Raw genomic sequence first — 23,330 nt, forward strand, 5'->3', positions numbered from 1 at the left:
AGATGAAAAAAGACCTTTCCCAAAGCTGGTGCAACCCTGTGCAGGAGCACATCACATGCGAATATATTTTCATCCCTCAACAACATCTCAGCCAAGTGCATGTGTTCTCAGCCAAGTGCATGTGTTCAGAGTACAACCTATACATCTCCATATAGCACCCTAGTTACACCTATAAAAATAAGCAAGTTAGAAGATGAGATAAGCCAGGCACAGTGGCACACACCAATAATCCCAGCAGCTCAGGAGGTTGAGGCAGGAGAATTGTGAGTTCAAAGCCAGCCTCAGCAACTTAGCAAGGACCCAAGTAACTTGGTGAAACCCTGTCTGTAAGTAAAATATGAAAAAAAAAAAAAGGGCTGGGAATGTGGCTCAGTGGTTGAGTGCCCCTGAGTTCAATCCCTGGTGCCAAAAAAGAAAAAAAAAAAAATGAGACTGGTTTTAAAAAGGTAAAAGTTAAGTTTAATTTCAATGGTTGAGTTTAAGGAGAGTATGCATAGCAAGGTAGAAATATTTAGAAGTTAATTAGAAATGTTGGGTCAGAAAGGTTAAGCTTAAAGATGTTTCAGGAGTCAACTGCAAGTGTGAAAATGAATGACATTGTCCAAATCCAGAGCAGGAAGAGAGCTGTTGCCAATGGGAGATGGAAGAGGAAGCTGTGAAATAGATGGGAGACAGGTGATACACAACATTAAGGATGGTGAGATCTGGGGAGAAACAGACCAGATGTTTTTAAATTCACCAAATAGTTATTAAGCCTTCCATGTGAATGTGCTCCGATAAATAAAGGCAATAAGGACATGCTTTGCTATTGACTGGATCACATCCAAAACATTTCTTTTATTCCTTTCCAATAGTAGAAGAATCTCAAAGTTAGGGCTTATTAGTAATGGTTATTGGTTTAGTGTTTGGAATTTAATATTAGGTTATTATATTGTATTTTTATTTTAAAAATTAGTTTTGAAATAAAATATGTAACATGATTAGCCATCTTTTTATAATCTAAGGGTGAGAAAATTAACCTTAAAGTAAATCATATGATGAAATTATAAACACATTAAGAAAAAATATTTTGTTTTATTTTGGTTTGGGTATTGGGGATTGAACTCAGGTGTGCTTTATCACTGATCATCCTTAACCCTTTTTGATTTTGAAAGAAAGGGTCTTGCTTAGTTGCCAAGGCTGAACTTGAACTTGCAATCCTCTTTACTCAGTCTTCCAAAGTGCTAGGATTATAGGCATGCATGACCATGAAAAAAATAGTTGAGTATTTTTTAGCATTTTGCACCTATTGGCCCCTCAGATACTTGTAAATTGAATCAAATCACTCCATTTTTATACAGGATACTCTTCTGGGTCCCAATATATGGCTATATATTTTTAAATGTTTTCATTATATTCCTTTTATTAGCAGTAAAATACAGTTATCCTTGTCAATCCCATTCAATTATAAATTCCTCAGGGACACTCAATTTTTTACTTCTTTTAGAACTGCAGATCCTGGTATGTCAACACAGGTTGCTAACAGAATTTCTCTTCATCACAGGATGACAGTGTTATGTGGTAGAGTTCGATGAAGGACAGCATTTAGAGCAGGATCACATGAGGGTTTGACTACTGATTAACTTTACATCTTGAGGCAAGTCATTTGAGCCTAAATTCAGATCCATATTTAAAATTATTTTATATGTTTTAATACATTCAAGATTGCTGTCATTATTAATAATAAATATATATGAGAAGTGAATTACAGAGAGATTCAGATCAATTTATTTGATTTGAAAAAACTCTGGATAGGAGAAAAGTAGGCCACCCAAGAGCTATAAGAAAGAGAATATAATCATCTTAACCTTCTGGACAATAATAATTCTAGCTGAGACGCCTAATATTAGTGCCACATTTTTTACTAAAACTTTCAGGCTTAAAATAATTGTCTTCTAGTAGAGTTTGTCTCAGGATTTTTTTCTTTTCTATTAAATTTTATTCTTGGACCTATTTAAAGTAGGCCTCTTTTTTGTTTGTTTATATGCTGCCTTGCACTAGAAAGAACATTAGGTGGCTAAAAATCTTTGATCTTTCAACATATACATTCTGATTTGTAAGAATTAAAGACATAATAGAAAATTCATAAATAGACTAAAAATGTGGATATGTAATTGTGGCTTTCTCTGTAAAATTACATCTCTAACTAGGAAAATATGTAAGCTAAATTGCACTGTTAACTCATTTTATTCCACCACCTGGTGGATTTTAGCAGTTATTCCAAGAGAAATAAAATTTGAAGCCTGGCATTATTTACCAGATAATTTTTTTTCTCAGATTCCTTTTTCATCTAATATCACCAAAATATTCCACATTGGGGGGTGTGTGTGTGTTGTATGTGTGTGTGTGTGTTTATATCTTCTTTTTAGAATGTAAGCTTTCAGAGGTGTGTTTGTATCTAACAGCAGTGCTATTTTATGTAGAAAAAATTCTTAACAAATATAATTACAAGAATGATAACATATTTTACCCAACTACTATAGAGGAGCTTCCTAGTCACACAGAACATAGGCCTGTCTACAAATGCCAGATTTTGAAAGGCTTTTTTCAAGTCTAAAATAAATGAACTAAGGCGTAATGCTGAGCCATATTAGAGCCCGAGGCAAAAAAAAAAAAATCAGTAATAATGATCCTATCTTTATTTTAAAATTTAATCCATCAATATTTTTGCATTAATTTTGTTTTTTAAAAGTAGTGCATTAAAACATGATTTGTCTGAATTGGAAATGACTCCTTAAAATATGAATAAAATAAAAGAGGCAAATCTTTGGTATTGTAATTAAGAAAGAAAGAAAATAAATATATACCACATTCAGTTGAAATATACATGAAAATTCCAAGGAAATATATGATTTTTCTAGAAAAATTTAAGTTATCAAAATTAAGTGGGGTAAGGGGGGAAAACTGGACCTGACCAAATGCAAAATAAACTCATGCTTTTATATAGTCACCAGGCCCAGATGGTATTATACTTGAATTTCTAAATTATAATATTACATTATAATAAAAACACAAATCCTGTATTAGTCTAACAATTTTAGACTTTAGAGAGTTCATTTTTAAGAAGCAATCATAATCAACACATAAACCCTGAAAGAGCAAAAAGAAATCATAAACCAAAATCACTAATATGTTCAGATGCAAAATTTACAATTAAAATATATAGTGGAAAATTGAATCTAGCTATGTATTAAAAAATAATGAGCTATTATTATGACCAAAGAAGATTAAACTCAGAAATGAAAAATGGATCATGAATACTCTAACATAATTTTATGTCAAGTTAAATGACATAAATTTTATGATTATATGAATAAATGTGAAAAAGGTACTTTGTCGACTTGGCAGCAAGACTCAGAAAATAAATAGAAAAAGTAGCTAAACATGAAAGAGACTATTTACCAAAATGAACAATAAACATTTTGAATAGTGAAATGATAGTCATTTCTACTAAAAACCAAGAGCTGAAAAAGTACTATGGCTATTATCATACAAGATGATTTAAAAATACTCTATAGAAAATAATATTAAACACAATAGTAATAAAATATGAGTTTATATTATAAAAAATAACAATGGCTAGCAACATTATTGTAATTCTATACACTATAGAGGTTCTAAAAAATTAGAGAGAAAACTAAATATGTACCTTAAATATTAGAAATGAGAAAATTAAAAACTCTTCGTTGAGGATTATATGATTACATACCTAAGTAAGTTGACATTGTATTAATATTATTTGAGTTAATAAGAAATTTGATAAAATGGTTACATATAAATATATAAGAGTAGATTGCTTTTCTGTACATGAGAAACTAGTTGGAAATGGATATGGAAAAACTTGATTGAATTATATTTGGTTATAATTAGAAAGGTATAAGGCCTATAAAGAAATTCTAAAACTTTATCAAAAGTTTAAAGATAAGAATTGATAAAAGAAATTTATTGAAAACCTCTCAATTCAAAACATGAAACATTTCCCATGTTATAAATGTGATGCAACAACAATGGGATTCTAGAACTTTACAAGATAAATTTTGAGTTCTTTGGGGAGACTGTATTTGGAAAAGAATAATGAAAAGGACCTTTCCAAATAAGCTATTAAAACTGAATATAAAAATTATATAATATTGATACAAGAATTGACAATCTAGTCAATGGCACATAAGAGAGAATTTTATATGTAATAAAATTTGCATTCTTTATTCTTCTCCACTAAGTAGTTTGTTCATTCTTATGCCCACTCATGTATTATGTATAATGTGATAGCAACAGTCAGTCTATTCTCAAAGGGCATGATTAAATCAAAATTAGATCCTTATTTCAAATACAAAATACATCTATCAAAAAGTAACTTTAGGGCTGGGGATATAGCTCAGTTGGTAGAGCTCAGTTGCAAGGCAAGCACAAGGCCCTGTGTTCAATCCCCAGCACTGCAAAAAAAAAAAAAAAAAAAAAAAAAAAAAAAAAAGTAACTTTAGTTTTGTTAAATAATTGACTTTACTAAAATAAAACTCTATTAGAAAAGGACTGAGGATAATTTGGGACTACCTGGAGGGAGGACAGAGGCAAAGTAAGAGCAGAGCTTTTTAAACAAGACAGTAAATCCAAAGAACAATAGCAAGAAAAAAGACAAGCCTAAATATCTCCATGCTTATGGCCAGTATTTGCTAGAGGCCCCAAATACTGATACATACCACCATTCTATACTAAGATTTTGGAGTACATTAGTGCATTAGTGTTTTTTTTTTTTTTTTTTTTTGGGGGGGGGTGGGCAAGGGAGATACCAGGGATTGAATTCAGGGGCATTCAACAACTGAGCCACATCCCCGGCCCTATTTTGTAATTTATTTGAGACAGGGACTCACTGAACTATACCTCGCCATTGCTGAGGCTGGCTTTGAACTCTCTATCCTCCTGCCTTAGCCTCCTAGCCACTGGGATTACAGGCATGCATCCCTGTAGCTGACAGTACTGTCTTCTTTTGTATTATCCCATAGCCTACACAGGTTGCTCTATACTATGGGACAATAATATTTTCACTCACATTGAATTACTCACAATTTAATTAAATTTCAATAAATTTGAATGACGTTAAAATTATAGAACCTGGTCATTGTGCTGCTCAAGTTGAGCCCCAGGGTTTTTCTCTAACCTTCACAGGTGGGGTGGGGTCTCTTTTCTAACATTCGTAGAGAGCACCTAACATAGAAAGAATTGTCTATAGACTCCACTGGATATGTGGAGGTTATCTCAGACAACTGACATTATCTTTCTTCTGAAGATTATATACTTGTTCCAGTCAGGCATGGTGGTGCACACCTATAATCCCAGAGACTTGGGATGCTGAAATGATCACAAGTTCAAAGCCCACCTCAGCAACTTAGTGAGGCCCTAAACAGCTTAGCAAGACTTGGTCTCAAAATAAAATTTAACAAAAGTTGGTAATGTGGCTTAGTGGTTAAGCACCCCTGGGTTTAATCCTGGGTATCAACACACACACACACACACACACACACACACACACACACACACGTTCTGATAAAGTCCCAAATGCATTGAGTAAATGTCACTGATTTGAGGATGTGGTAACATTTTAAGAGACATTATTCAGAAGAAGCAATTGAGAAATACTCATCTACATTTTCTTTTAGGTCTCTGATGTGAGTTGAAGCATATTCATCAACCACTTAAATGATTCTATTTTGCAAATAGTATTTTTGAAGATATTAAGAAAGACAATTTATGAACAAACTACGAATAGAAGACTAATCACTGAATTCTAAGTATGCATTTATAAACTCCTATTACTTATATAGATCTACATATAACAAATGTTTAGTTTCAGATTTTTTTCCCATTTTTCTCTGTTCTTATGAGTTCATACATTTAAATGCCAAAAGTTTAGATTTAAATTTTAAGGGGAGGCATTTTCTCCAATGTAACTAAACCTAGAATATTGAATCCAGAAAGTTGGCAAATAGAGCTTATGTAATATCACAGAAAAAGTCTCCCTGGATCAGTGTCTAACGTCCACTTGCTCACAGCATTGCATAGAGTAGTTTTAGTCTATGATAACTGCCTCTCCTGCATATTTTAGACTACCCATGATTTTAATAATTCATTGTGTGTCTATTATGTGGTTAGGATATGGTTACCTTTGTTCTAGGTGTTGGCTACTACCAATAAATGGGAAACCTCAAGCTATTGGAAATTTGTTTTATTTCTGATAGATTTGGCAAGAAAAGACATATTTCACTACATCTTGGCTCTGCTGACTAGATGGTCTACTAGCTAAGCCAGTCAATTAAGATAAAGAATTTATTAGAAATGACACCATCAGGGACTAGCTCCTGGGGGATCAACTCTGCAAAGAATCTGATCTAAGAAGAACCTTTCAGAATCCAACTAAAAAGCTGCAGTCTTGGGGAATAGACTACAAGAGAGTCTTGCCATCTTTTCCATCTAACCTCTGAAACCCACAGTAAGCACAAATGGGAGGCAAGCAGGACTTGTCACTGTAATGAATGACACAGCTGTATGGAGCAACTGTCTCCCCTGTGAACGATAAGAACTCTGCTTTCATTAGAATGGAAAATGGAGTTTCTACCACTCAGTGTATTAATGTGTCATCTTAGTAAATGAGCCCACTAAGTGAGTCCAAGTTACAACTTGATGTCCCCAGTTCGTTACTAACCAAAAGATTGAGCATATCCTGGATTGCACATCATGAGGTATATCTGCTCCTCCACAAAGTTAACAGATGGGCAAGCTGACAGTTCTAAGATGGTAGATAATCATCTAAGGTCTATAACTAGTGCATTCATCTGACTCATCCATTATAAAGTGTTTTTTCCCCAGAGCATGACACTTCTTTACATCACATATGTGTAATCATATATGTATATTAAATATATAATATATATCTATAGCAGATATCTGTATATTTGTGTATCTACTTATATAAACAGATAGATCTATCTGAAGTAGTTATATATAATTGCTATTTTATATATGTGTATATTTATATATGGCACAAATTGTGTGTGCATGTGTACTTAAGTATAGATTCAACAGACCACAAATTATCAATCTACTAAGAAAAGGGTATTATTTACTTGGATAAGTATGCTTACACTGGCAATTGTGCATTCTCATAAGTTTTTCTATATGTTTAAATAATACAATTTAATTGGGAAATTTCCTATGCTACTTTTGAAATTCTATTACTTACATTAGAGATCACAAGGGAGTAACTGGCTTAGAAACCAGTTTATCACATTAAAAAGTGCATTTAATGTATGCTAATTTATTTCAAAAGGCTCATATGAGACTGCATGCCTTAGTGGCCTGCTTATAGTATTGGAGGGATCCAGACTGGGAACACTTACATGTCTGGGAGCAAGATGCAAAATTATTGGCTCTCTGCATTTCCTCATTTATAAAATTACAGCTAATACTTATCTTCAGCACAAAGAATGTTGTTTAGACTAAAAAGGAGACTGAGCAAAGTGATGTTAATTAACACATTATTATTCACCTTAGAGGTTTGAAAAAAACTGAAGAATAAAACTCAGTGTGTGGAGATTAAAACATTTTTTGGTTATATCTGGCATGGCAGTGTTCTTAGTTAAACATCTCAGGATATTAAGTGCAAATGAGTAAAGTTATCTAAAAATCCATTCATTCCTGAGAGTTGGTGTTGGGAGGGGCTTAACGATAATAAACCTTTCTGTTACACAAGGAGGCCACTGGGGTCCAAGGGGTCAAATGATTTCCAAAAGACAAGTTAATGATGAGCAACAAAGACATGGCTGGAAGATGAATTTTCCACCTGCTCTTCTTTGTCCTGTCTCCTATCTTGTATTCTTTTGTTCAGAGAAACGGCAAAATAATAACAGAAACACCAAGGCCTGGTCTTCTACTATTACTCAATCCACTACCAATAAGCAGTTATTATTCAGGACATCTTTTAAACAATCCCAGCTGTGATCACTACAGAAGAATTTAAAAGGGACTGGCCCATTTAAAAATCTGAAATCACTTTTTAATTTTTAAATTTAAAAATGTTGAGGAAGAAGCCAGTGGTTGTAAGGTCTTTAAGGCATGGAACCGTCCAATGCAAGAATGAATACAATTTATAATCGCAGGCACCCAGCGCGGTGCTCCAGAGCGAGCCGGGGACAGCCAGGCGGCTGGTCCGGCACCTTGCGGGCGCGGCCCGGGCGAGCTGCAGCCCCGCGGCCGTGCTGGGCGGCGCACCTGCGGGGGCCCGGCCTGGAGAACCTTCCCGGCGTCGCTGGCCTGGGCCGCGGACCCCGCGGAGGGGCGGGCGCTCGGGCGTCCTGGGACCCAGACTGGGACAGGAAAGGGGCCGCGTACCTCCGACTCGGCGGTGCTTCCCGCAAGGGTCAGCCCCGCTGGGGTCGTCCCCAAGGAAGTCTCCATGATGTCGCGGTAGAGCAACGGCCCTGGTCGCCTAGGCAACCGGGGTGGGGCCAGCGTCCCGGGGCCCGAGCGATCCCAGCGCAAAGCCGCTCCCGCCGCGCCTCCGCCCGCCGGGCCGCCGGGCAAGGCTGGAGCTGCTGCGGAGGCTCTGAGTCATCTATGCAGACACTCGTCCTTTCAGGGGAGTGAAAGACGGGAGCAAAAAGCTATGTAAATAGCAGCAATTTCAATGAACTAGTTTATGTGATGGCACCAAATGCTGGCGCGCTGCAAGTTCTCAATAGATATTCAAGTGAGATTAATTATTGAAACTTGGACCATTCCTTGATATTTGATCCTAATAAGCATTTTTATTTGCAGTATTATGATAGTTTTGTGGTTGTGTGTATAAGGAAAAAAAACAGTCTTCGTTTTTCAGAGATACATTCATGTGCTATGCCTCTCCTTATTTCCTATATCCTCAGTGTTTCGTGGTGATACTTTATATGGTTTTATCATCACTAAATCCAATAATGAGGGGTGGTGTGCGGAATGAAGGGAGGTATAGCAGATAAATCAAGATTGAGTACAACTGGGTATAGGGGTGTGTTGAGGGGTTCAGTATACTATACTTTTATAAACATTGGAAAATTTCCATAATAAAAACACTTAAAAACAATAAGATACATTACATGGCAGTTTGAGTAGTCTCTTCTCTGGTTTTTATTCTCTTCACCTGCTTTGAAAATGATATGTATTTTGCTGATATTTATCTGCAGGATGCTTACTCTTAAAATCAACCATTATTTAAGTGGTTCAGTTCCTGGTCTATAAAACACGATAATAACACTTTTGGCCTCAAAGCATTAAGGTGAATATTTAATGAGTTACTTCATATGGAAATGTTTAGATAGACCTAGCACCTAGTAGTGGTCTGTGTAAGTATTAGTATTAGCATGATGCTTCTCCTGACGTTAGTTCATCCTGAATATAGTTTGCAGAATATTGCTTCATCAAGTACTTTAAATTAGCCTATTGCCTTTCAGACCAAATTTAACCTGTTAGCTTTACATAGTCTCCTAACTGTGCCTTTCCTTCAAATGATCTCATGATTCAAATTATGCACATAATTTGTGCATTTTGTGCTCATGAGTTGTCTCTAGTTATATGCATGCCCCATCCCTTCAAGTGGGTGGTATTGTTCCTCTTTTTTTCTTTCCATATTTTCACTCCTAAAGGAACTAGTTCTGTTCTCAGTACAAAGTATTGACTCAACAATGCATTTTCGAGTTTCAATGCCATTGATAAAGGACTATGTTAGAACTTCTTCAATTAGTGAAATTATATAGACATTTTTTAGTGATTGCTAGCATTAATGGAGAGCCACCACTTTACAAACTAATTAGCAGGTCTACTTGTTTCCTTGTTTCTTTTTGATCTGTACTCCAAACAAATTGAAAGTAGCTGGTCATTTTCTACAAGTTTAGAATGCTTCTGTGTTCTTTAAATTTAGTGTTGGGGTTTTCAAGATGGCGGCCTAGAGGGTGGCTGCATTTCATGTTGCTCCAGGACTCAGGATTCAAAAGAGGAGATATTGAGACGCTTGGGACCAACTCAAAGCAGCCGGGTGACTCTCACCCCCTGGGGGGGCATCCCGGATGGGACGGGGGTCCGGAACGCAGGAAACTTTGTGAAGTAGAACTGCCGGCGAGACGCCCCTCCCCCCGCTGGAGCAGTGAACTCGGACAGCTGGGAGCGCCGTAAAGGAGGCCGCTCGGCACAGCGCTGGGACTCGGAGCAGCCACTGGGGCTCCGGCGGCTGCCCAGGGGAAGAGTGGCGAGGAAAGCTGTGTGGACTCAGGACACCGGGCCTGCCCTGAGGAGGAGGAGAGGAGCGTGGCCACTTGGATTCGGAGAGACTGCACCAGAGCTACAGGCGGTTGCCAGAGGAGAAGCTGCGCGGCGAGCTGTTTGGAATCAGAACGACGCTTCTGAACACCGGGGCCTGCCCTGAGGACTAGGAGGAGGAAGAGGAGCGCGGCCGCTTGGATTTGGGTGACTACACGGGAGCTACAGGCGGTTGCCAGAGAAGGGGCTGCGTGGCGAGCTGTTTGGACTCTGACCACTTCTGAACCCCGGGGCCTGCCCGGAGGAGTAGGAGAAGGAGGAGGAGGAGCACGGCGGGTCCTTTGGACTCGCAGTGACTGCATTAGCGCTCCAGGCGGCTGCTCAGAGGAGAAGGCGAGTGGTGAGTTGTTTGGTCTTAAAGTGACAGCTCCTGAACACAGGGGGGCTGCCTGGAGGAGAAGCGTGGTGGGACGCTTGGTCTTGAGGGGCCACACCAGAGCTCCGGGCGGTGCCCAGAGGACCCGTGCAGCGGGTCACATGGATTCAGAGCCACTCAGAGGGACTGCTCCTGAACACCCGGGGGGTTATCTGGAGAAGGAGGAGGAACGGGGAGGGTCACTTCGACTCAGAGTGATTGATTGCCCCGGGCTACGGGTGGTTGGTGGGAGGAGGAGGCACGAAGTGAGTTTCTTGGACTCCTAGTGACCGCACTGGCATACTGGGCGGCTGTCTGGAGGAAGAGGCCTGTGGCGGGTCTCTGGGACTCAGAGCGATTGTTCGGGGCCACAGGTGGCTGCTCAGAGGAGGGGCCACGCAGCCAGGCGATTAGGTGCAGAGCAGGGTCCCAGGATCTAGGAGGCTTCTGGGTGGAAGAGCCGCACAGAGACAGGCTTAGGGCGGAGCGAAGGTTCCAGGCCTGTGGGCAAATTCTCTGAGGAGGGGCAGCCTAAGGAGATTTATCTGCGAAGGGTGAGGCTCCCAGGCCCAGGAGGTAGGGCCGGGCCCCTGGAAACTTTGCAGAGGAAGGCAGCCCAGCCCAGGCAGTAGCTGTAAATTGAGGGGAACCTCTAGGAGGAAACTGACCAGCGAGACCTCCCCACTGGGTGAGTCTTCCCTGCCTGGTGAGGTTTCCCCACAAGGACAGTAAAACCAGAGACACAGGCCCAAACAGGCCTTGCCTCAGCCCACAGCCTAGGTCCCCTTTGGATGACCATTGGTCAACAAGTGGAGGCACCTCTGCCCACTAGCAGGGAATATACCCCACCTGAAGGCCACCACTCCTAGAGAGGCAGCTTCCTTGTGGAGCACCGCATTATCAACTTCCTCCAAGACTTCAGCCTACTGAAGGCTAAGAGGGGATATATATAGAAATCTTCAGGGACATTGTAAATCAACAGAGGAAATCTGCAATATCTCAGCGGTCCACTGATACCTGAACAATATGAGAAAACAAGGAAAGAAAATGATGCAAACAAATCTAGATGTTACATCAATAAAACCCAATGACAGCATGGCAGAAGAAATGACAGAAAAGGAGTTCAGAATGTACATAATTAAAATGATCAGAGAAGCAAACGATGAGATGAAAGAGCAAAGGCAAGCATTGAATGATCGCACCAATCGACAGATAAAAGAGCAAATACAGGAAGAAAAAGATCATTTCAATAAAGAGTTAGAGATATTGAAAAAAAACCAAACAGAAATCCTTGACATGAAGGAAACAATAAACCAAATTAAGAACTCCATAGAAAGCATATCCAATAGGATAGAACACCTGGAAGACAGAACCTCAGACATTGAAGACAAAATATTTAACCTTGAAAACAAAGTTGAACAAACAGAGAAGATGGTAAGAAATCATGAACAGAATCTACAAGAACTACGGGATATCATGAAAAGGCCAAATTTAAGAATTATTGGGATTGAGGAAGGTCTAGAGAAACAAGCCAAAGGAATGAACAACCTATTCAATGAAATAATATCAGAAAATTTCCCAAATCTGAAGAATGAAATGGAAAATCAAGTTCAAGAGGCTTATAGGACTCCAAATACACAAAATTACAACAGACCCATACCAAGGCACATTATAATGAAAATACCTAACATACAAAATAAAGACAGAATTTTAAAGGCTGTGAGAGAAAAGAACCAAATTACATTCAGGGGGAAACCAATACGCATATCAGCAGATTTTTCAATCCAGACCCTAAAAGCTAGAAGGTCCTGGAACAACATTTTTCAAGCCCTGAAAGAAAATGGATGCCAACCAAGAATCTTATACCCAGCAAAACTTACCTTCAAATTTGACGATGAAATAAAATCCTTCCATGATAAACAAAAGCTAAAAGAATTTACAAAAAGAGAGCCAGCATTACAGAACATTCTCAGCAAAATATTCCATGAGGAAGAGATGAAAAACAAAGAAGCAAATCAGCAAAGGGAGGAATTATCCTAAAGGAATTGTCAAATAAAGGAGGAAACAAGTTGTGTCAAACAAATAAATAAACAAAATTTTAAAAATGAACCAAATGACCGGGAAAACAAATCATTTCTCTATAATAACCCTGAATGTTAATGGCCTGAATTCATCAATCAAAAGACATAGACTGGCAGACTGGATTAAAAAGAAAGATCCAACAATATGTTGCCTGCAAGAGACTCACCTCATAGAAAAAGATACCCATAGATTAAAGGTGAAAGGATGGGGAAAAACATACCATGCACATGGACTCAGCAAAAAAGCTGGAGTATCCATCCTCATTTCCGATAATGTGGACTTCAAGCCAAAGTTAGTCAGAAGGGATAAAGAAGGTCATTTCATACTGCTTAAGGGAAGCATAAATCAGCAAGATATAACAATCATAAACATCTATGCCCCAAACAGTGGCTCATCTATGTATGTCAAACAAATCCTTCTCAATTTCAGAAACCAAATAGACCACAACACAATAATACTAGGTGATTTTAACATGCCGCTCTCACCACTGGACAGATCTTCCAGACAAAAATTGAACAAAGAAACCATAGATCTCAATCTATGGTTTGAGATAATAACACAATCAATAATTTAGACTTAATGGACATTTATAGAATATACCATCCAACCAAGAGTGAATACACTTTCTTCTCAGCAGCACATGGATCCTTCTCTAAAATAGACCATATATTATGCCACAAAGCTAATGTTAGCAAATACAAGAAGATAGAGACACTAGCATGTATTCTATCAGATCATAATGGATTGAAGTTAGAAATAAATGAAAGAGTAAAACACAGAAACTATTCCAACATCTGGAGATTAAACAATATGCTATTATATGATGAATGGATAACAGAAGATATTAGGAAGGAAATTAAAAAATTCTTAGAGGTAAATGAGAACAAAGAAACATCATATCAAAATCTCTGGGACACTATGAAAGCAGTACTTAGAGGGAAATTTATTTCATGGAGCGCATTTAATAAAAGAAGTAAAACTCAACAAATAAACAACCTAACACTACAGCTCAAAGCCCTAGAAAAAGAAGAACAGAACAGCACCAAAAGTAGTAGAAGACAGGAAATAGTTAAACTCAGAGCTGAAATCAATGAAATTGAAACAAAAGAAACAATACAAAAAATTGACAAAATAAATAGTTGGTTCTTCGAAAAAATAAACAAAATTGATAAACCTTTAGCCACACTAACAAAGAGAAGACGAGAGAAAACCCAAATCACTAAAATTCGGAATGAACAAGGAAATATCACAACAGACAGGATGGAAATACAAAACATAATTAGAAGCTATTTTGAAAATCTATACTCCAACAAAATAGAAAATTTCGAAGACATCAACAGGTTTCTAGAGACATATGAATTGCCTAAACTGAATGAGGAGGACATAAACAATTTAAATAGACCAATTTCAAGTACTGAAATAGAAGAAGTCATCAAAAGCCCACCAACAAAGAAAAGTCCGGGACCAGATGGGTTCTCAGCCGAGTTCTACAAAACCTTTAAGGAAGAGCTCATTCCAATACTTCTCAAAGTATTCCATAAAATAGAAGAGGAGGGAACCCTCCCAAACTCATTCTATGAAGCCAATATCACACTGATACCTAAACCAGACAGAGACTCATCAAGGAAAGAAAATTTCAGACCAATATCCTTAATGAACATCGACGCAAAAATTCTCAACAAAATTTTAGCAAATCGCATACAAAAACATATTAAAAAGATAGTGCACCATGATCAAGTGGGTTTCATCCCAGGGATGCAAGGTTGGTTCAACATCAGGAAATCAATAAACGTAATTCACCATATTAATAGACTTAAAGTCAAGAATCGCATGATTATTTCAATAGATGCAGAAAAAGCATTTGATAAAATACAGCACCCCTTCATGCTCAAAACACTAGAAAAAATAGGGATAGTGGGAACATTCCTTAACATTGTAAAGGCCATTTATGCTAAGCCCATGGCTAATATCATTCTAAATGGTGAAAAACTGAAAGCATTCCCCCTAAAAACTGGAACAAGGCAGGGATGCCCTCTTTCACCACTTCTATTCAACATCGTTCTTGAGACTCTGGCCAGAGCAATTAGACAAACCAAAGAAATTAAAGGGATACGAATTGGAAAAGAAGAACTCAAACTATCCCTGTTCGCTGATGACATGATTATATATTTAGAGGAACCTGGAAATTCCACCAGAAAACTCTTAGAACTCATAAGTGATTTCAGTAAAGTAGCAGGTTACAAGATCAATGCCCATAAATCCAACGCATTTTTATACATAAGTGATGAATCTTCAGAAAGAGAAATTAGGAAAACTACCCCATTCAAAATAGCCTCGAAAAAAATAAAATACTTGGGAATCAATCTCACAAAGAGGTGAAAGAGCTCTACAATTAGAACTACAGAACACTAAAGAAAGAAATTAAAGAACACCTTAGAAGATGAAAAGATCTTCCATGTTCTTGGATAGGCAGAATTAATATTGTCAAAATGGCCATACTACCTAAAGTGCTATACAAATTCAATGCAATTCCAATTAAAATCCCAATGACGTACCTTACAGAAATAGAGGAAGCAATTATGAAATTCATCTGGAAGAATAAGAAACCCAGAATAGCTAAAGCAATCCTTAGCAGGAAGAGTGAAACAGGGGGTATTGCAATACCAGATCTTCAACTCTACTACAAAGCAATAGTAACCAAAACGGCATGGTACCAAAATAGAAAGGTAGATCAATGTTACAGAATAGAGGACACGGACACAAACCCAAATAAATACAATTTTCTCATAGTAGACAAAGGGGCCAAAAATATGCAATGGAGAAAAGATAGCCTCTTCAACAAATGGTGCTGGGAGAATTGGAAATCCATATGCAACAGAATGAAACTATGGAAAGCAGTGTGGAGATTCCTTAGAAAACTTGGAATGGAACCACCATTTGACCCAGCTATCCCACTCCTTGGCCTATACCCAAAGAACTTAAAATCTGCATACTACAGAGATACAGCCACATCAATGTTCATAGCTGCTCAATTCACAATAGCCAGACTGTGGAACCAACCTAGATGCCCTTCAATTGATGAGTGGGTAAAGAAACGGTGGTATATATATACAATGGAATATTACTCAGCCATAAAGAATGATAAAATTATGACATTTGCAGGCAAATGGATGAAATTGGAGAATATCATGCTAAGTGAGATAGGCCGATCTCAAAAAGCCAAAGGACGAATGATATCGCTGATAAGTGGAGGATGACACATAATGGGGGGGAGGGAAGGGTTAGAGTTAGGGTTAGGGAGGGGGGCAAGTATGGAGGAAGGAACTACTGTATAGAGGGTAAAGAGGGGTGGGAGGGGTGGGGGGAAGGGAAAAAATAACAGAATGAATCAAACAACATTGCTCTATGTAAATTTATGATTACACAAATGGTATGCCTTTATGCCATGTACAAACAGAGAAACAACATGTATCCCATTTGTTTACAATAAAAAAAAAAAAAATTTAGTGTTGGATACAAAGAGCCAAAAGATTTAATTTCTCCTAACTGTAGTTTTTTTCTTTCCTTAAAGATCTGATTTATTTTTCTGACTTTTAGTTGTTCTTCCATTTCATTGACGGTTTTTAGGTTTTTGGTGCTCCTTTTTGGTATTGGACTCCAAAATGGGATGATGTATTCCATTAAAGAATTCCATTGAAGGAATTCCAATTTTATTTTAATATAGTTAATGTTGTAATTTATTAGAGAAGTTAGTTTTGAGGAGGTAATTTAATTTTATGGGGTAGATTTTTTTTTTTTTTCCCTCAGTAAGGAGTGGTGTTGAAAACCCATTAGCCTGAAGATTACTTTTAATTTGCACAAGTTGAAGCTGATTTTAGCCTCCCACTTCTTTTGTACAGAGGTGCCAACAAGAAGACAAATCTCAGTAGGTGCTATGCTTTCTTACATGGAAAGGTCAGTTAAGTCTTCCTTCTCAGATCTCCTTTGAAGAGAAAGGCTTCTAACCAAAGCCTGGAAAATTCCACATATTATCTTAGTTTATTGTTTTAGGGATAGAAGAGAAGCAGAAACATATGGGCCTTGCAGTTTACACTTTTTTTTTTTTTTTTTTTTTTTTTTTTAAGACCTCTGACTTTATCCACAACAGTAAAATCTGTGTGTGTAGAGGGGGAGGGTGCCTAAAATTTTTATTTAATAAATCAGATCGACTCCTCTTTTACTGAAAGAACTCTAATATGCACATGTATACATATGTAAATAGCACATTCAAATGGAAGCGGGTTTTCTTGAAGTGGAATAGTTTCACCATTTTACCAATTTGAGCACTGTATAGATGTTTAAAATAAAGTATACTTTTAAATACTAGAGAAATACACAGGAACAGGCTGATGTTTCTGATGGATATTGATGGTCTGGTATAGTAATATATGGCCACTAGTACTGACAATGAGGTTTTAGTTGAGTTCTTAGAATGGGCCAACATTTTACTCCGCTCTTCACAGTTCTTCTATCACTGGCTCATTTTAAGTATTAATCAAGTGCTTCAACAATAAATGATATAATATCATTAATGAGATGGGTGACATATGAATAGTTCAAACCCTGGGACTCCTGAGATCTTCAGTCTATTGAGCAACCCCCAAGGCAGTCTTAGGAAGATCAGGCTAGAAAAATTCCAATTTGTCTGTTATTTATTTATTTGTACTGGGAATTGAACCCAGGGGCACTCTATCACTAAGCCTGCCCCTAGCCCTTTTTATGTTTTATTTTAAGACAGTTCTCATGCTGGCCTTGAATTTAGGATCCTCCTGTTTCAGTTAGAAGTTAGAGTCACTGGGATTATAGGCAGATGCCATCATGTTGAGCTCAATTTGTCCTTCAAATGGTAGTGAGAGAACAGAGAATTTTGGAGATGGAATTTGATAGAACAATGTATCTAGCCTTGAAACATAGTAACCTTTTAGTAGAAAGAAAAAAATATAAAAAGCAATTCAATTTCTAAGTAATTGTCTTTCATCTTGTTACATATTTAAGCAAAGAAAGTCTTCTAATAATCATTTTAAAATTTAAAGTTTGAAAGTTTTTAAAGTTTTTGTAACCTTTACCTCATCCTCAAATTTAGTCTTCTCTTCAATCAAGTGCTTTAATGTGTGCAAATCATACCAAAAACATTGGAAGTTCTTACCTTAATAAAACACTCCTAGGAGACGATATAGTAAACCTAGCACAGTAGCATACATTCTAAGAGTGACTAATTATTATTGAGGATAGATGGGACAATGATTTCCAATAAACACTTTTGGTCCTGTTTTGACATTATTTCACATAATACAATTCAAAACCATCTTCTCCCATTCCATGACCGTCTGTTAGTCCTTTTTCTCCAGTCATTCCACTTTATAGTGCTTCTTTCTGCTCTTCAAAATGAAAAGTCAGTTTTTTCCATATTGTAAACAATTATATGTCCTACTCCAGATTCTCTAAGAAAATTTTATAACTTGTTCCATTTATTTTCAATCAACTTATTTTTTATTTTTGTTCTATTTAGTTATACATGACAGCAGAATGCATTTTGATTCATTGTACACAAATGGAGTACAACTTTTCATTATTCTGTTTGTACATGAAGTAGAGTCACACCATTCGTGTAATCATACATGCACATAGGGTAATGATGTTTGTCTCATTCCACCATCTTTCCTTCCCCCGTTCCTCCCTCCCTTCATTTCCCTCGACACAATCCAACAATGTTCTTCTTCTTCCCTAACCCCGCCCCTGCCAGTTATATATCAGCATACACTTACCAGAGAAAACATTTGGTCTCGTTGTTTTGAGATTGGCTTATTTCACTTAGCATGATATTCTCCAATTCCATCCATTTACCTGCAAATGCCATAATTTTATTCTTCTTTATGGCTGAGTAATATTCCATTGTGTGTGTGTGTGTGTGTGTGTGTGTGTGTGTGTGTGTGTGTGTGGTGTATGTCACAATTTGTAAATGGACTAAGGAACTGAGCAGACACTTTACAGAATAAGATACACAATCAATCAATAAATATGTTAAAAATGTTCAACATCTCTAGTAATTAGATAAATGCAAATCAAAACTACCCTAAGAGTTCATCTCACTCCAGTTCGAATGGCTATTATCAAGAATACTAGCAACAACAGGTGTTGGCAAGGATATGGGGAGAAAGGTACACTCATACATTGCTGGTGGGGTTGCAAATTAGTGCAGCCACTCTGGAAAGCAGTGTGGAGATTCCTTAGAAAACTTGGAATGGAACCACCATTTGATCCAGCTATCCCACTCCTTGGTTTTTGCCCAAAGGACTTAAAATCAGTGTTCTACAGTGACAGTCACATCAATGTTTATAGCAGCTCAATTCACAATAGCTAGTTGTGGAACCAACCTAGATGCCCTTCAATAGATGAATCTATCAATTATTGATCCCTCATTTTTAACCACTCCATGCTCTTTTATCTTCTTCCTCCCCTAAAGCTGTACTATGAAGGTTTGCTACTGGTTCCTGCCTTCCTTGGTGTGGGACATTCTCCTTTGGCCTCTCGTATACATTCTCTACCCTTTTCCACAGGCCTTGTATCCTGGTAGACTAATATTTCTGGGCTCCATCAGTTGGATCTGCCATATTCTTACCCTCTGACATATGGTTGAGTTTGGCCAGTGGGAGCACTAGCAGGTCATTAGAGGGTAGATGAGTGAAGTTAGAGTATTTATTCTCTCAATTCACTCTCTGCAGGATTACAGTTAGAAGCAGCTGGATTCTTACAATGAAGATCCCAAAGAAAAAAGCCTGTCCCTGAGCTCATCCATGGCTACAGCTCTCTTCTGGTTCAGGTAACTTCTATCTTTACCCCTTTAGGCCTAAGGGTAGTAAAGGCTCCCTCAGGCTGCTAATCCTGAGCTGCTTCTCCATCCCTTGTTGATTTCACTTGTGATTGCCTACATATTTTCAAATAGCTTCTTTACTAAACTTTCCTCAGTTTCCAGATAGATTTGTATTCTCTAGTGGGATCTTGACTGATATTAGCAAACATTAACTCTAAGACTTTTAACAAGGAAGGTTATGTCTGATTTGTTCAATGCCATTGGAATTGGCCACCACTTACAGTATTGTCTGTAATTGAACATAAGAAATCCCAGCAATTGGCTCTTATTTTTATTCTGGATTTCCAAACAATGATCTGTCTTTATCCCTTGCTCTCTGCCTTGTTCCCAAGCTGGAGAGACTGGGCCTAAGCTTAACTACCCTCAGAATTGAGGGAGACAGGGAGGCAGACAGGGAGACTGGAACTAACATGGGGCTTGTGCCATTTATGTCCTGGGCAGCAGGCTTCCTCAGACAACTTGTATAGATGGTCGTTTCTCTAAATTCTAACTTTCTAATGTCAAGAAGAATTTGTAGTTACCTATTGACAAGCCATTTTAAAAAACTTTCCCTGTAAAATAGCAAAAGCAAGATCACCTGAACCCTGATGGCCTCTCCTTGGATTATGGGGAGTAGAGGAAGGAACAGTACCTCATCTTTTCTTCTTGTTCATCCTGCCCTTGAAGTTTTGACTTTTCCCAGTAAAATTTCACCAGGGGATGGGAATGTAGGGGTGGAGAAGTCAGGGTATTTTTCCCCTTGATTCACTCTGTGAAGGATTACAGGTCACAACATCATGTGAGGTTGCAGAATTCACTGGAAGCCAGAGGGCCACACCTGGTGGGGGCAGTGGTATGGGAGAATGCTTATTATTCACAGATTCAGTTGTCCCAGTATATTTATGTATATAATGTATATTTCACACAAGTTCTGTTTATTATTTCCATTTACAAATTGTTCCTTATTGCAGTATTTGTGTTAGTAGTTTCATCACACCTTTTAGGCTTCAGTGAACTATTTTATGTCATTAATTCATACCCGTGAACTGATAATTTAATGCAAAACCAAGTTAACAAACCTATAGCAATGACATATATGTCATGTGAAAGTGTTTCAGCTGAGAAGAAAACCTGTATCCTGTTTCCAGAATGTTAGCCAAGGCAGACTGACCCAAATTTCTAAAGCACACACCTTTAAATGCATGATTTGAGCTAGCCATAATCTTTTTTTTATAAAAATCAAAATTCATCCTACACTTTAAACTTGTGAAATATGGATGATCAAAAGCATTTTATTGATTATTTTTTTCTTCTTAAACTGTCTAAAAGTGACTGGGTGCCACTTAATTAAAGGCAGGAGCTCCATTTCTCTGTGAATACATTTTGAAGGAGCCCTCCCCCCGGGCGATTCTGGAAGTGCCTCCACTAAGCAAGCATTACCCCCTTCTCTGCAGTACCTCTTACCCCATCCAGATTTTAAATATAGCAATTTCTATTTTATCTGTTTTACATAATAACTTTCGTGTACATTTTGTTAGAAGGAAGGATTTTGAGCTTTAAAAAGTTTGAAAACCACCAGATAATCTCAAGGGAAACTTCATCTCTGCAAATTCTATTACTTTATAATTTCCCTAAGTATTCATTGCCTCAGACATCTACTTTGGCAGTATCACTGTTATTAAACATTTCTGTTGCATATGCATGTTTATGATTCCAGGAAAGTGAAATGACTTATATTGTCTCACTTAATCATCAGAATCACTTTATGAGGTAGACGGTACTATTTTTATTTTGTAGATGAAGACACTGAAGCCCAGAAGGCTGAGTAACTGACCTAATGTCTCATGGCTAAGTATGCGGCAGGCAGGTGCAGGTATGGACCAGTTCCTATGATTCCAAAGCCCACTCACTCTGCCTCACTGCGTCACATCACTTCAGCTCTTTGTGCACTCCAGAGCCTGGGTGGGTGGATGGAATTTATATCTGGTGCCTCTCTAGTCCCTTTCCAATCCTCTTCTCTTGCCCCGACCCCCCCCCCCCATTCCATTCCCAGTATGTTCACTATAATTGTGAACTCATTTAGCATTTTACTCTTGGCTAATTTTCAACCCAGGTCTACAGTAGTAACTAAAGTATAAGATGGTATGGCTTAGCTCCTACCAGGGTGTATTTGTATTTTCTTAGGAGACTTTTGAAAATGGTGACTTCTTTTGCCACTTAAATGAAGGAGGATTTAATGGAGTTCATAGAGTTGCTCACTGTGGGGTTTATAGCTTTTAAAAGGAAGTCTTTTTCTGGTGCCTTCTTAGACTTCAACTTAAAGACAACTTTGTTTCACCTTCTAGTCTTAGAAGATATTGTTATGATTCCTTTCACCTCCACAGTATTTGCTAAAATGCTTTGGTAAGCCTTCAATAGATAGGCAAGCATGATGGTGAAACAATCAACTAATCAATAAAAAAAAAAAAAAAGTTTTGTAGCTGTGGTTATTCTCAATTCTAGCACAATAGGTGACAGATTTTAAAAAATACTTTTCGTCATCACTAAAAATCAAATCTGTATCCTGTTCAAATGAAATGCATTTTCATGTGTCTCAAAGCTGGTGGGTCAAGCATTGCACTACAAAAATGTGTGATGTCATTGAACGGGTTTCAGAAGATTGCAATCAACATCACAGAACTTATACCTTATTCTATTTTGTTTTATAATAATTTTGGGGAGATGATTGTCTATGTGTGCCAGGAGGCTAGGACTGAACACATGAGGTTCTATGTGCTATGTGTCAGACTAGATATCATAGCCTAATGGTGGTTAATGATTAGTTTCTGGATTGTTATTTTGATGATAGTCCTGTCTCATGATGTCCATTATAGTGCCCCTCTTATGGCCCCAAGGATGCAGGTAGGCATAGCTTTAGTACATAGCAGTAGAGAAAACACTGTTGAGTGAGGTTTTTGATGAATTATGAAAAATAGCTTTATTTTCTTTTAATATGGATGGTTTTCTTAGAAAACTCCTTAAACAATTCCTTACTTAGAGCAAATAAACTTAGAATGTTTACACAGAAAAAAACAAAAGCAGAAGATTGGGGGAATGAAATGAAAAAATGATGGATCATAGAACAGAATGATGTTCAGATTTTTTTTAAAAAAAGTTTTAATTAAAAAAAATGGTGGTGGGGTGGGGTTGGTGGTTCACTGTGTTGTTCAGGCTTAACATGAACTTCCTTTAACCTCTTGAATAGCTGGGATTATAGGCACCGGCCACCCCACCTGTCTAATGTTCAGACTTTAGAGAGAGAAAATGGCATCTGGCAGGCTGAATCAAAACAGCACACATTGGATCACACGCCTCTTCCTTAGGAATTTTCTCTATGAGATTGGCCACAGTGTTCTAGTAGGTTCTGCTTTACTCTGGAATTATCCTGGTAATTAGTAGAAGGGTTGCTATGACAATGCCTTCTTTGTGATCTACATCTTCTAAGCACTCTGATATGATACTATATTTTCTTTCAATCATTAGACTCTCTTGAAATAATTGATACCATGACCATAGATACAAAGCTGACTGATTCAATTTGATTATCATTTCGTAGTTGAGTTAGGAAGCAGAAATATGTTTAAAATGCAG

At 37.7% G+C, this 23,330-nt stretch overlaps 1 protein-coding gene across 4 annotated transcripts in view; it reads right to left on the reverse strand.

The window, feature by feature from the left end:
- The window catches only part of CABCOCO1 (ciliary associated calcium binding coiled-coil 1), a 155,123-nt gene that overhangs the window by 113,394 nt on the left and 18,399 nt on the right, over positions 1-23,330 (reverse strand). Inside the window, exons 2-3 of one of the 4 annotated variants that reach the window (XM_079138547.1) lie at positions 20,353-20,538; positions 18,616-18,694 (exon numbers count right to left, since the gene is read on the reverse strand). In XM_079138547.1, the coding sequence (XP_078994673.1) occupies positions 18,616-18,627 (12 nt within the window). In that variant the 5' untranslated portion in view covers positions 18,628-18,694; positions 20,353-20,538. Of the gene's footprint in view, positions 1-8,421; positions 8,660-18,615; positions 18,695-20,352; positions 20,539-23,330 lie in introns of those variants that run through there. The other 3 variants (XM_079138548.1, XM_079138546.1, XM_079138549.1) reach the window with 3 other exon arrangements.

Source organism: Sciurus vulgaris (assembly GCF_902686455.1).
Source record: "Sciurus vulgaris genome assembly, chromosome: 4".
NCBI lineage: Eukaryota > Metazoa > Chordata > Mammalia > Rodentia > Sciuridae > Sciurus > Sciurus vulgaris.